Below are 15,122 nucleotides of genomic sequence, written 5' to 3'. Positions count from 1 at the left end.
GATATGTCACAGAATAAACAATGGAGTGAAACACACTGCACTACATGCAGTACTGTATGTGATGTGTGTTTGTTTTATTTAATGGCTTGACAACGTGACTCATGTGCAGACAGACAGACAGACAGACAGACAGCCTCTCCTGTCAACCTCAGCTGTAAGACAAAAAAAAACAAAAGCGACAGAAACAGGTCCAAAAATTCGTCCAATGAGAAAACGCCCTGTTGGCCCTACAGGCATCCGTCATGCGCGTGGACTGAGCGCTACGTCAGCAGTGATACCGAAACATGGCGGTGTCCATAGCACGGCGCCCGGCTGCCAGCACTCGTCTGTTGATATTAACTTTTCTCACAGCGTTAATATTTCACCGCAGTGTCGCCGATATCTCCGCCGGTGCCTCGACGTCCGAAGAAGCTCCTCACCGCCGCTTCGAGTACAAATACAGCTTCAAAGGACCGCATTTGTCTCAAACCGACGGCAGTATCCCGTTTTGGATCCACACTGGAAGTAAGTTTGTGTCCAGCTGTCAACATCACAGAGCTGCTGGTGGTCTGCTGCTTTTAACTTGACAACTCGTGTCTGTCCTGATGAGATATCCGTTCATGTTTTCGTAACTGACATATGTAACCGACTGCGTTTCCGCTCAGGAAATCAGGACAGCGGTTTGGCTTCGTCCATTCAAAACTCCACTTGAAAATTCACACATTTAAGCAGCCTAGCTTGCGCGTTGGAGGTACATTCGTACGTGTCCCCCCAGACTTCTGTGCAGACGTATTGAACTTTCCTCTTGCAAACACGGGCCTTTGGATTCTTGCATCACACACTGATTTGTCCAGTTGCTGACACGAGCGTTCAATATGAGCACCGTGAGATTACAGTCAAAATCAGGTCTGATCTGCGGCTGTAACCACAGATAACTCTCACTAGTGGTTAATCATTCAGTGCAGAAATTGGAAAGGTTGATCACAATTTTCCTAGACTCAGAGGTGACATCTTATAGTATCTTTTGGGGATTATTTTAATGTCTTTTGTGAGAAAGAGGACTATATAGTAGTGACAGGAAACTTGGCAGGGGGAAGTTGTGACAACATGATCGGTGTCATAACATTTAGGCCACCTAGATGCCCAAGTTGTATGAAAACTAATTGAGTTTACAGAACAAGACAAATAAGAAAGCAGCAAATCCTCACAAGCAAGACAATTAAGATGGTGTTTTGGGTTTTCTACTTGAAAAAATGGCTTTAACAAATAAGATTATTGACTTACTGATTGCATTAATCCATGCATATCACAGCAAGGTTGGAATAGGTGCAATTTCTAAGATATTGCATGCTAACCAGCTAGCTCCATCTCCTCCTGTTTCCTAACCCCACTTTGTACTGCAAGAGGCTAACTGAGCTAACTTGCTAACCCTAACTAGTCACTACAGGAAAGAGTATAGTGAGCAGCAGGTAGCGGTTATGCTGCCCTCTATAGTTTTGGAGCTACCTTTTAAATTCTGGCCATTTCTTACAAATGACACCGTCTTAACAAATAAATTAACAAATTATTGACTTATTGATTACCATGATCAATGCATTCCACAGCAAGGTTGGACTTGGTCGACAGTGCAGGGTTTTTCTGATTAAGCAACTGTTGTTTAGTCTATAAGATGTCTGTGCAATTGCTTGTTTTGTTTCTCCAGCACTCTAAATCCCAGTTATTCAAGTCACAGTGATATGAAAGGGAGAAAAACATCAGTAACACTGAGTAAACTGAGCTGAACAAACAAATCTGGCTAAATAATCAGCAGTGCCTGAATCAGGTGCCGAGGCAGTTAAAAGATTACAGAGAAGGCACACCCTGATAATGCTGGTTTATAATGACAGTACTATTAGTTGGCTGGCATGAGCTCGTTCACCTCGACATTAGTGGGAAAAGAAGGAACCACACAGAAAACGTTCGTCACTGAAGACTTTTTTTGTGTGTGTAAATTTTCTTATAAATCAAATTATTAACACAATTCGTTGTAGAGAACATTGAACATAACATGTTACTTAAATCGCACTCTCTCCATCTCTCTTGTCCTTCCTAGATGCTATTCCCAGTGCAGACCAGGTGCGCATCACGCCGTCCCTCAGGAGTCAGAGGGGCACCGTGTGGACGAAAAACAGAGTCAACTTTGATCACTGGGAGGCCGAGGTGACCTTCAGAGTGTCTGGAAGAGGCAGAATGGGAGCAGACGGTTTGGTAAGGAGGGCTGAAACTTCTGTGTCGGTTCACGAAGCAGTCAGGGAACGTTTTATTTTACACAACTCATAAAAGCCAGTGTTTCCTTGCCATTGTCGCCAAGTGGTACTTATTAATTCACTTCTGATAGCAGTTATTGTTAAAGAGGCAATAAATGAATGAACTAACATTATCATAACAATATTATTATTATTAACAGAATGTGAAGAAACAGCAGTGCTGACGTTCGTTAAAGACGGCTATGTACTGTGTTGCAGACGTTAGCATGCTAACCAGCTAACCTCAGCCCGTGCTGTTTCGTAATACCACTAGAGGTGATAGTCTGATGATGATGTTGTTGCAGCTTGGAAACAAAATTAAGTTCACCAAAACAATCTTGGTTTGTCTTTCCACAATGGTTAAAATAAACCCTTAATTCACAGAGTAAGATGTGAAAATATTCCATACTTTTGCTTTCATTAAATATTTCATAATCTAAATCTTAAAGGTCCAATTTCTGATAGATGATTGCTTAGACTCATTCCCAACGATCTGGGAAACCCAAAGGATCAATATTTGACAATCTGGAAATCAAATTAATTAAACAAACTCCGTCTACAATAGTTAAATAAGTTATACTGTATGAGGCTGTGCATGTGTTCAGACTTGAGGCGGAATTTGAAGGAAAGGTGCACATCCGGTTTAGGAGGTGTGTCGTGCCCGCAGGGTTGAATGACAAACATTTTTTTCTCCTGACAACTGGTGTGAACTACATAAATATTCAGAGTACATCTACTATCATACATGATAAAGAAAAGCAGCAAATCCTTTGTATTTAAGAAGCTGAACCCAGCAAATGTTTGACATTTTTGCTTGAAAATGACTGAAATGACAAATCAAACAGAATAGTTGGCAATAATCTTACATACCTGTAATATTTACTCTCACATTCCCTGTTTCACTGGTGACCTGACTTAACTCATTCGTTAGGAGAGAAACCTAAGAGGCAAATCAAAAAAACAATCCCAACATAATGGCTACTGCCTTTGATTTTTTATTTCTAAAGGGCACAAAAACACGCTAATATTTGTTTCAAATTTCCTTATTTAACAGGCCATGTGGTTCACCACTGAACAAGGCCTCGACGGTCCAGTTTATGGTGCCGCTGACCAGTGGAACGGAATTGGGGTCTTCTTTGACTCTTTTGACAATGATGGAAAGGTAAGTGTGTACTTAACATTTGTAAGAATTGTCGAGCCCTACTATAACTTTTATTGATTGTATATTTTCAAGAGTGTTCCTGAATGTGTGGCCTGGGGAGTTTTGGTTTTGAAAGTGAGCTGGTTGTAGAGACTCAAAACTGAAGTTGATTCGATCTTTGTTTCTTTCTGTTCTTGCACAAACGCCCTGATTGGACCTGGTATTAATGTCCGTCCGGGGTGATTTGATCACAAGTACACAGCTCTGAGTCCGTCAGTTCAAACCTGGCTTCAACATGCGTCTTGAGTGATCACAGATCTCACTTCCCTGCTCGATATTTACATAAACACGAACGTATATGATGTTTTTTACACAAAGAAAGTAAGATTTTAATGTATAATATATGGTTAATTTACAAGAAGGCCCACATTATTACAAAGGTTTCATAGACAGCAGTTCACAAAGTTTGTATAGTTACTTCTAATTCAATAACTGAGGGAAATTGAGGGATTTTTTCTTTTGATTTTGTCTGAACAGAGCCAGAGATCTTTTGCTTCAGCGATAGCAAATATCAAAACTAAGTAGCTTCTGTTTGTTTGTTATGAACGGGTTTGCTCTTAGAGAAATGGTGTTTTTAAAAGAAAAATATAACTGTGAGCTGATATTTTTGTAAATCTCAAATATTTGTTTTGGCTCATTTTGAGGGTAAAAAAAGCAAAAATCATGAAAAACAAGACTGTCATAGATCTGTTTATATCACATTTGATTATTTATATGTGCTCAGGTATAGGATTGATATTTTCAAATAAGATTACCTTAAAGCAAAGCCACCTCTGGTCCTCAGATGAAAAAAAAGGATTAATGCTCTTTCCTTGTTTTTTTTTATCTTCCTTCCAGAAAAATAACCCCGCTATACTCGTTGTTGGAAACAATGGCAAGCTTGTTTATGACCACCAAAAGTAAGTAAACATTTTCTTCTGCTTTTTGCTATGACGTCGTCACCAACTCAAATTTTAACAACTTAAAGAAGATTAGGAAATATGATTATATTTGCTTGGAAAGTAAATAATCCTCTATCTTTCCTAATCTCCCCCGGGCCAGTGAAAGCTTTAAATCACTTTTTCAGTGCCATTCCAGTTTGTCTTAGAGTTCACACTGTTTACTGTGCCACTAAACAAGTGTTTACAAAAACATACATGTTATTCACTTATTTAATAAACTTTCATCACACTGTATTGTATCTACGTGGAGCAGAGTGCTGTATATAGATGACTGAATTTGTTACATCTTGTCTGTTGTTTTGATCCAGTGACGGCAGCACACAGGCCCTCGGCACATGTTTACGAGACTTCCGCAACAAACCGTATCCTGTCCGAGCCAAAATAACGTACTACAAGCAGACACTGACGGTAGGAGAAACAATAACTCGATGGACAAAAAGGCAATTCTACCTCATTACAACTGGCACTTTTCAGCTAATGGTGTTGATCTTATTACTTAATTATATCACATAACGTTTGCTGATCAGCTAAGTCAGTGCTATGACAATATTTCAAATTTGATACATGTAGCATTATCCGATTAAGACGTGTAGGAAATGCTGATATTGTTTGGGTTTTAGGTAGGGCTGTTACTAACGAGTATTTTCATCGTCGACTATTAGTTTTTTTAATAATTGATTAGTTGTTCGTTCTACAAAATGTCAGAAAGCAGTGAAGAATGTTGATCCCAAAGTTTCCCAAAGTCCAAGATGACGTTCTCGAATGTCTTGTCCACGACCCAAATATACTGTAAGAAACCAGAAAATAATCACATTTCAGAAGCTGGAATCAAAGAATTTTCTTTTTATCTTAAAAAACTACTCTAACTGGTTAATGGATTATCAAAATAGTCGGGGATAAGTGTAATAGTTAGAAACAGAATATTTGTTTATGTAAACGTAGTCACTGTTCTTTCTTCGTCCTCAGGTGATGATCAACAATGGTTTCACTCCAGACAGGGATGACTACGAGTTCTGCACAAAGGTGGACAACATGATCATTCCCACCGAGGGCTTCTTTGGCATTTCAGCCGCCACTGGTGGTTTAGCAGGTATAATTCTGTTCTCTGTGTAAAAAAAAGCCTTAAAGGTGCACTACGTAGTTTTGTGGAGATTTTAATCGGAAGAGAAAGATCTTCATCGACTGTATTTCTTATGCGTAAACAAACTAAATAAAGAAACTCTCTTCCTTTTCATGACTGAATAAACAAACTGACTTTAAAGGACGACAGTTTCATACCGTTTTACTTTGTTTATATGTGGCGGACCCTGCCACCTTTCTAGCTTCAAACAGTGCTCTGGGGGTGTCCCTGTTTTCCTCTGAGCACAGCTTGTTTATTCACTTATGGAAATTGTAATTATTTCTGAGTATGTATTATTACCTCATTATTTTTGTAAATGTTAAAATTCTGAGTCTGAATTTTCTTCTCCAAAACCACACAGTGCTCCTTTAAAAGCTCTAATGCCATGTGTTTCTCTGTAGTCCTCCAACTACAACCAGCGAGTCGCTTTTGAGTCATTGAGAAATCAGACTTGCCGTGTAGGCTGAGCTGAAATAGAAAATTCTTCAGCTTAAATTGTCAGTTGTGAAGGTATAATCAACTCAGTTTGTGGTTATTCCATTGTGTTCCAAGTCAAAAGGAAAATACATAGAAAGAGGCAATTTTTCCATTTTCCTTCTTTGTGATTGAGGAGGAATTTCCGTATGATTGTCTGGTAATTACTGATTGTGATTTCTAGGAATGTTTCCAGGAGTGTTGTGTGAAAACATCGTTATTATCCACTTATTACACTTCTGTTACCACCTTAACATCAACCCCATTTTTACTCACGAAAAATAATGTACATCGCTAGTACTGCACATATATTGTTTTTTTGATAAAGCCCTGATAAAACCTGATTATTGTAAGACGACCAGTCTCTTGTTAGCCCATTACAGCCATGTAATTAATGAGATTTTCTGCCTGATTGAGATGTTCCTCCTAGTATTACATATTGTACTTTTCACCAAGTTATTACTTTGCAGTTATGATGGTATTTACACAGTTTAACTTAAGTTTATTTTGTGTCTTGTGAATATTTTTGATCCCCAAATATAACGCGACACATTTCATTTGACTTTTATTGCATATTCACGCACACTGTATCCCAACATCCCTCACAAATTTTGAGTGGTTTATAATGTTGGTCCCATACAGAACAAGCACAAATTGACATAATCTGTAACATATAATTAATACATTCAAAAAAACATTTTGGAAGGAGCTCAGATATATTTGACAACACTTGCTAATCATTTTGGGTATACTGACAAGTATTAAAATTGTATTAGTTAAAATATATTTCACATATATTACCAGGTAACATACTTATGTACAAATATACAAATATGTGGTTATATTTTTCCAATATATGAAAAACTGCAACAACTGGCATATTTGTAACTATATAGACATTATTTAAATTGTATTTATTAGTTTTTAAACTGTGTCAACTCAGTGTCATTTGTAATTAAAATTGAAAATATTGACATGACAGTTTAAATTACACAAATAATGAAACAAAAAACAGAATGTTAATATATTAGATCTACATATATGAAAAAAATAAACTTCTGATGGGTTATAACTGTGTTGTAATGTAAAGTGCTACCATCTTTTAAATATGTTTATGTCGTAATTGTCTAACTCAGAATTTCTCTCCTCCATCAGATGACCACGACGTTCTGTCCTTCTTGTTATTCAGACTCACAGAGCCGGGCCAGCAACCGGTAACCACATTTTCTCAGAGCTCCTAATACTTCTCCACAATCCTGTGTGTGCCGTTCACTTCTCTATAGCTGTGTGTGTCTCATGCATGTGCACAACATAGCCTTAAGCACAGCACTCTATTCAGTTCACAGAGGGTTTCTTTTTTTTTTGTCTTTCCCATTGAAGCCCCCACCTGAATCTGAGATTCCTAAAGAAGAGAAGGACAAGTACCAGGAGGAATTTCAGAACTTCCAGCAAGAGCTCGACAAAAAGAAAGAGGAGTTTCAGAAGGAGCACCCAGACGTCCAAGGAGAGCCAAGTTAGTTTAATGAGACCCAAAACAATCATGCAAAATACATTGGGATGGAAAATAATCATAAACGTTAACGTTGTTTTTATTTTTACTGTTTATAATCTCTTCAATATTATCCTAACAAACAGAGTTAAACTGTTTGGAAAGTATAAATCATAATATACTCAAGAGACATTGGATGTGTTTGTATCTGTCTTCAGTTGAGGACATGTATGAGAGCGTGAACGACCGGGAGATCCGTCAGGTGTTTGAGGGTCAGAACCGGATCCACCTGGAGATCAAACAGCTGCACCGGCAGCTCGCTATGATCCTGGACGAGCAGCGTCGATACGTTTCTGTCATCACCGACGAGGTCGCCAAGAAAGGGACGAATGCCGAGTCAGGACAGGTGAGCGTGTCACTATAAAGAGATGGGCGCATAGCAGATGGGTGAACGATTATACATCATGAGTACATATCTGAAAAAAGTTGGTTGTTTTAAGACATTTTAAAGTGAAATGTTGCATAAAACATCCTTAAAAATGTATTCGGATCATCAGTGAGCGCTGCCAACCTGCCGAAACACTGCTTTCACTTTCGTGTCATTTCTGTGAGCTGCTAATGAAGTTCGCTGTTTTTATGACTTTATGGCTATGAAAACTACTAAATCTTTTTTATGACGGCTTTATCAGGCATCAGCGCTGCAGTGTTTAACCTTCAGACCATTATGTTGTATTTCTTTTTCAGCTGGACACTGCAGGTCAACAACAGCTGGGCTCCGTCTTAACCTCCCAGCAGGAGGTCCTCAAAAACCTGAACGACCTGAGGTAAGTAACAACAGTGTCATTGTTGTCCACGTTCAGTCGCTCCTTTAAAAACTAGCTGTTGTTTTTGCAACAAACATACAGAGAGGTCCGTGATACGCCAGAAAAACAAGGGAAATCCTGGCTCTTAAATCCCTCAAATCATATTTAATCTCAGGATTCAGTGGCTGCAACATCACAGGTGTCTGCCAGCCTCATAATCCAGCTGCAGTAACAGTCACATGCACACACGCATTAAAAGCCTCAGGAGTAAATGAGATCATCATCACACAGCCTTCATCTTAGCTTAAAACCATTTTACTCATTTGTTGTCTCTGCTGGTGAGAATATTAAAAGATTGATAACACTTAAATTAAATTAAAATGAACTAGTTGCTTACTAGAATGCATATATATGTAGAATACTGGCTTTTTATCAGTCATTATAAAGACTTAAAGACTTAAAAGAGTTATTTAGGCACTATTAAAATATACAGTTTTGTTTTCTACAACAGCAAATTGACACATAAACACATCACGGTTTTTAGCCAACAAGACTGGGAATTATTTTTAAATGATCTTTTTTTTTTTTTTTACCTAAATGAATAAAGTATTAAAATAAAGAAGTAGCAAACTCTTTTCAGGAATAACTCAGTACTGAGTTTGTGTGCGTAACGACCACATGTGTGACTGTGAGGTTTACAGTAACACAACAGTGGTGAAAGCAGCAGTGCAGTATTGTACAGTTTAGGCCGTATAAGGCTGAATAAATGCTTCAGCTCCTCATGGGCTCACTTAAGGTGGACTGACCTTTAAGGTGGACCAGCTTGTCTTATTTGGGTGACAAACCCCTCATCTGGCAGCCCACCTCCCGCAGCCCACCTCCCACACCCCACTCTGCTGGGCTAAACAACTTTTCTGAAACCCTGGACACCATTTTGAAATAATCTAAATAGAAAAAAAACACTTGTTTAAATGAAAAGTGAAACATTTAATATTTACTACAGTTATATCATTTTTTTTCCTCATGGTATACAAACTGGTATCAACTATACATATTTTTCAAGGTATTGCATCAAAGTTAGAAATTCCTTTATCGCGGCAGCACTATGCTGTATGAATCTAACATATTTATTAAGTGGGAGAGTGACTATTGTTGTGGTACTGCCACCTTATAAAACCCAATACTGAACAAAACATAATTAAGATCATAATTCATGTACAACTACTTCTTTACTTCAGATCAATAAACAGCAATTAGGAGATTATTGGGGGGAAACTCTTAGTTAATGACCTAGTGGTTGTAGAATAAGGAATTAAGTCCTTTATAATGATTATTAAATACCCAAAATGCTACTAATATGCATGCTAATGAACAGCTTTTTGCATTTGTCAAAGCTGTTGTATAAACACGTGTTCTCAAGCAGTTTATCAGCAGCTTTAAGATTTTGTGTAAAACAGTGCCTGAGTGAGAGTTTGTAGAACATATATCTCCATGAATAAGAACTTTGTCATATCTGAGACACGGAGCATGATAGGTACAGTAACATCCAGTTGTAATCTTCTTTTTCTTCTGTAATTTTAAAAATAGTCTCCTTACCGCTCGCAGATTTTAAGATAATACAGCTTAAGAGATTTCATGATGGTGTGCCTTCCACGGCAAAGATTCAAACGACTGTTTGATTTTGGTACTTACAGTAAGTAAGCCTGATTAGGTGTACAGAATGTAATTTTTTGATGTTTGGAGCTTGTATTTGCTCAATAACATATTTGTGCTTTTGTACTGCTCTTCTAAGGTGCTTGTGGGCTTAGTCATTGTGAGCACGCAATGGATTAAAAAAAAAGTCTTCTTCAGAAGCCGCTCTTTTAGATTTGTGAGGGGATTTAAATGTTTTTCTCAATTTCAACAGTAATTAAGTTATGAATTATCAAACAAGTCTGCTTATTTATAACTTGTCAACCTTTACGACTCGTACATGTTGAGAAAATTAAAACCTTTACTCGTACCTTTTTTAAAAATCAACTGTAATTGAGTTTATTTATTTATTTATTCATTCATTCATTCAGTAGTGGCACATTTGTCCCGTCGCTGCAGTTTGATTGTGTCTTAATTTGGACACACCATCTGCATTAAGAATTAATCAGAATCACAAGATATTAAAGATTTTATTTTATGTAACATTAATCTCTTAGCCTCATGTATCATAAAAGAACCAAGCTGTTTATATGGCCTAAATCCAACCGGACATTCATGCTCAAATTACTTTGCATACATGATTTCCTTTATTATATATGCTGACCCAGACTCTCACTTACATGCTATTGTATACATAAATGATCATGTATAGATGGCAGGGAAAGATGGGAGTGTCTGTGAATGATCCGAGTGGATATTTCACGATAAGGTGGTGCGCAGGAGTAAGCTGATTGACACATTAAATAAGTGCAAAAAAAAAAAAAGGCTGCAGCTGCTCCCTCTAATGTGCTAATGTGCGCGACTGATCTGTATTACTTTGTAGATTAAGCTCTCAGTTTATCCTGACCCATCTTCCACACGCAGAGTTTATGATAGGACTTCATCTCAGACTCTCTAAATATCCCAAGGAGGGCTTTCTGCTCATAAATGGGTCACTTGTAGCAGATGTAAGATTAGATGTAGGCTTTAATAAATGCTCACTTACTTTCTCAAGGGAGATTTTTTTTTTTTTCCTCCCCCGTCTCTGTGAAACAAATTAGATTTTGTTTTGATGTCATCCCTGTCCATCCCGTCAGACGTCAGCCATGTGGCACCGAGCAAGAAAAGGCCACATCTTAGCACCATTTTGTCCTTATCAGATTAGTAGTCTTTAAATACATCTGTCATACATAGGCGGAGAAAAAAAGACGCTTTACCTCCAATTGATTTCTCGTCACAATCCTCCCTCTCAGGGCCTTCCTGCTTACGCTGCTGGAATTCCTTTCATTTGTGGAGTCACTTTTTTCTTTATAATCGTCTTAGATGTGTTTAAGGCGATAAGGGAAACTTATTGCTTCCTCCCTGCGAGTAATCAACTTTAAGAAATTGCATTTTGTTGAGAAATATGATCCAGGCTTAGACATCTTCATTCTCTTCTGAGAATGGTATAAACTGTATTTTCTTCTTGAAATTCAAAGTAAAGATACAGATTTAGAGATTTCACATTTTATTACTGGTGAGCCTTTACAGAAATGGTTTTGGATTGTATATATTGATCTTTTCTTTTTGGGGGAAAGATGTACATAAAACCTTTCAACTTTTCTGCACAACAGAGTCGCTTTACTAAACTACTGTTCCATAGTAAAGGTTTCAGATGCCTAATGCAGTGACTTGTTCCTTATTTAGTTTATTCAGTCAGATGTCACACTGAAGTTGCACTTCTTAAATTACAGACAATGTTTAAAATACATTTTACTGGAGTTTGCAAACAAAAAGACGTAAATATTTGGGTGGGATGCACTTGAAAATAATGTTCCCTACAAAAGTGAGGCCCTGCAGAAATAGTTTTGGGAACTACTAGGCTACAACATCATATCATTATTACATTTTTTAACTCTCAAATATCAATATTGGTGTTGGTGTTAATAATATTATCAGTTAGGCTGCACATTTATTTAGATCTATATTAGTTTCTTTAATAGCAGTTGCTAGTCTTCCTCATTTCACAGTCAAACACACATAGATGCATCTTTATTCATTCCCACGTATCACACCACCTCTGTACTTGGCCTTGTATTGCTGTGTTTTCTATTCTCATTTAAGTCAAGGATAAGTTCACATTTTTTCCAAGTCTGTCTTAAAACAATACCCACATGCCCGTATGCACATAGAAATAATTTTGAGTTAAGTTTACTGAAAAACAAAAATTCAGTCATTATTTACGTCACCCCCATGTTGAAAGAAAGGTGGCTAAAGTTGAATTAGATGGAGACTTGTTCTAAAACATAAAAAAAAAAATGGGTCCATACAACTCATCTGGCGTAAATCAAGTCTCCGAAAGCTCCAAGATCCCAAATTGATTTGAAAAGACATTATTTATAACATCCTTTTTAAAGTTGATATCTTCACTGTAGCTGCTAAGCTAAAAGCGTTAGCGCGCACCCCGTCTGAAGTGGGTGCAGTGAAGTGGTGAAAATAACATCTTTTGAAATTAATTTGGGACCTCAGGGCTCCGAAGACTCGGATGCTGATTATGGAGCCATTTTATGTTTTGTTTTTTTTCTGTTGTGTTTTTTAAATTTTAAAACAAGTCTCCATCTACTTCAGTTGCTTCAATGCTGTTTTGATGTGAAGCTCCAGAAATGTTTTGCTGACTACAAAACTTCTCGCGACTCTCCATCAGCATAGGGATGAGTAGATTATGACTGGAATTTCCTTTTTGGGTGAATTTATCCTTTAATGTATCTACCAAAGCTGATGTCTTTTTAGTACTCACCGTTCAATTCAGCAGGGGAACACCCTGCAAAGATGAAATTTTGCACAAAAAAACACCGGTAACTTTGAAATACTCGAGTTTAATTCAGACAAAACGAGGACAATTTTCCCCAGCTAACACTTAAAACGCTCCTAACCGACCAGCACTGGTGGAAAAAAAGGCAATTTTTAAGACTGCAACCACTCTGAGCAGGTGTTTTTCCAACCTAATGATTCACACCTGGAAGAACTGTGAATTTCTGTTGAGTGGACTGTCTCATTTCTGAGACACAAACAATTATTTTAGTTATTTTATTTTCTCCCCCTTTCTCAAAAATAAAGCCTCTTTATTTGGTCTTTAGCATCATGGCTGGACATCCTCTGTGGTCTGTTTCTTAACCTCCGGTACTTGTAATCTGTTGTAAGAACATGTTTTTATAAGGGATTAATTTAGCAATCATGACCTCTTTTATCAGATGGTAATTTTCTGTTTTTCAAACTTTGAGAATATGTAGCCTCTAGTGAATACAGGGATTAAAAGATTAATTTTGGACAATTTGTACAACTGTACATAAACGATACCACACAGCATATTTACTGCACATCATGTGTCCCAACATGAATTCACTGAACGCATGTGTCAAATTGGGAAAAGCAAAAACATTTTGACTATATTGCTGAGATGTTTATTTGGCATTAAGAGATTGTTGCACTTGAGATTATTTGTTTCAGTCCTTTGGGGAACCAGTCGCGATATTAAAGCTTTTCTGCCACTTTTTCTTTGCAGAAACTCCTTTTACGAGTCCCTGAAACAGATCGGCTCGGTACAACAGCAGGGTAACACAGGCGGTATGGGAACATACGAGACCATTCAGCACTTCAACGACATCAAGGAGCACCTGCACACGGTCAAGAGAGACGTGGAACACCTGGTCCAACGCAATGCTCAGGTATGGATCAGAGTGTGCAGCAGTTTATAAAACAGATGAGGATTCAGGTGACTGAACGCTCACTTCTGTATGCTTTCATGCACAGAATCCTGCTGAGAAGGCTGTGAAGTGCCCTGAGATGCCTCCCATGCCTTCCTGCTTATCCACGGTTCACTTTGCAATCTTCGTCGTCATCCAGTCAGTCCTGTTCTTCTGCTACGTCATGTACAAGTAAGACGTCATAGTTTTATTTAATCCACACGTGTGCTTGTGCATTTAAACATGATGCTGATGCTTTGTCTTTCCTCTTTTCCTTCATAGGAGTCAACAAGAAGCAGCAGCTAAGAAGTTCTTTTGATGAAATTAATTTCTCAAATGAAAGTCTGTAAATGAGGGAATGTCCATTTTGATAATTTTTGGTTTAATTTTTTTCAGATTGTAAGTTATTGTACTTGAAAAATTTGGTTTTGTTGAAGTTTATTTTAATCGATTGCAGATATTTTTAATTTGATTGGTAAATCGTTGTGTATGAATGCTAATGCGAGATGTATCGTGTTCCTTACAGTGTTTTTGGTTGGTCAGATCTTTAGATTTTGTTTTCAAAAGTTGAAATCTGCCACAGTCCCATTCCATGAAGCTGAAACTGAACTGGACAATAACAAAAAAAAACAAAGCCTGTGTTTTGAAATGTGCAATTTTGTATAAAAAATGCTGAACTCTTGGTGATGAGAACTCAGAGCAGATGTCTGCGTCCGTTTATCTGTTTTAATTGAGTCAAACATGTCAGAATCTGACAGATCCTCCACCTCAACAATTTACATAAACAGAAAACACAAGTTACTGGTGTCTGCGTATTTTATCAGATGAGATAAACTCCATACAAGATGCATTTTTTCATCTATTTGTTCAATGAACTTACTCTGCAAACATAATTGACCTTATCCAAGTGGTGACACTGTAATGAAGAGTTATGTATCATCTGCATAAATGTAGTAGGAGATGTTATAATATTCCATAATCTGGACAAGGGGGCCCGTGAATAGACCCTTGAGGAACTCCAGATGTCACTTTTGTTCACTCAGATTCATGATTTTCCATTGACACAGTTCCTATTAGGGATTTCAACAGTTACCTGTTCATCTGTTAACCACCAAGACTATTTTTGACTGGATACCAGAGGAGTCCGAGGTCAAAAGTGGTAGAGCGAGGGATTCATTGAGTTAGTTCTGCAACATTGAGTACGTTATGACATTGAGAGCTACTGTACTGTGACTAAAAATATAAAAAAGCACTTTGAGAAGGAGGATTGAGCTAAAAGTCCAGAGCAGACGAGCTAAAACTGGTTCTGAGAAGCGACTGCTAGACAGCTCTCACAAATGAAAATTAAATGGAATCTTGTATTTCACATCATTTTGCTTTTTTTTTCTTAAATATTAACCGGTTAGTTACCGGTTAACAGGTGTCAGCTTATCGAAA

The 15,122-nt window shown here is 37.6% G+C and overlaps 1 protein-coding gene across 1 annotated transcript; it reads left to right on the top strand.

Moving 5' to 3' along the window:
• Positions 1-273: 273 nt before the first annotated feature.
• lman1 (lectin, mannose-binding, 1) lies at positions 274-14,482 on the top strand. Its single transcript, XM_073477869.1, has 13 exons — positions 274-504; positions 2,072-2,226; positions 3,319-3,426; positions 4,303-4,364; positions 4,715-4,814; positions 5,373-5,496; positions 7,156-7,214; positions 7,381-7,513; positions 7,708-7,895; positions 8,234-8,313; positions 13,505-13,667; positions 13,753-13,877; positions 13,968-14,482. Exons 1-13 carry the CDS (start codon positions 285-287, stop codon positions 14,002-14,004), a joined length of 1,554 nt encoding a protein of 517 aa, XP_073333970.1. The 5' UTR covers positions 274-284; the 3' UTR covers positions 14,005-14,482.
• Positions 14,483-15,122: the final 640 nt, after the last annotated feature.

This window comes from Pagrus major, chromosome 12 (genome assembly GCF_040436345.1).
Source record: "Pagrus major chromosome 12, Pma_NU_1.0".
NCBI lineage: Eukaryota > Metazoa > Chordata > Actinopteri > Spariformes > Sparidae > Pagrus > Pagrus major.
The sequence above is the reverse complement of the archived record's forward strand: the minus strand, read 5'-3'. Positions and strand labels throughout refer to the sequence as shown.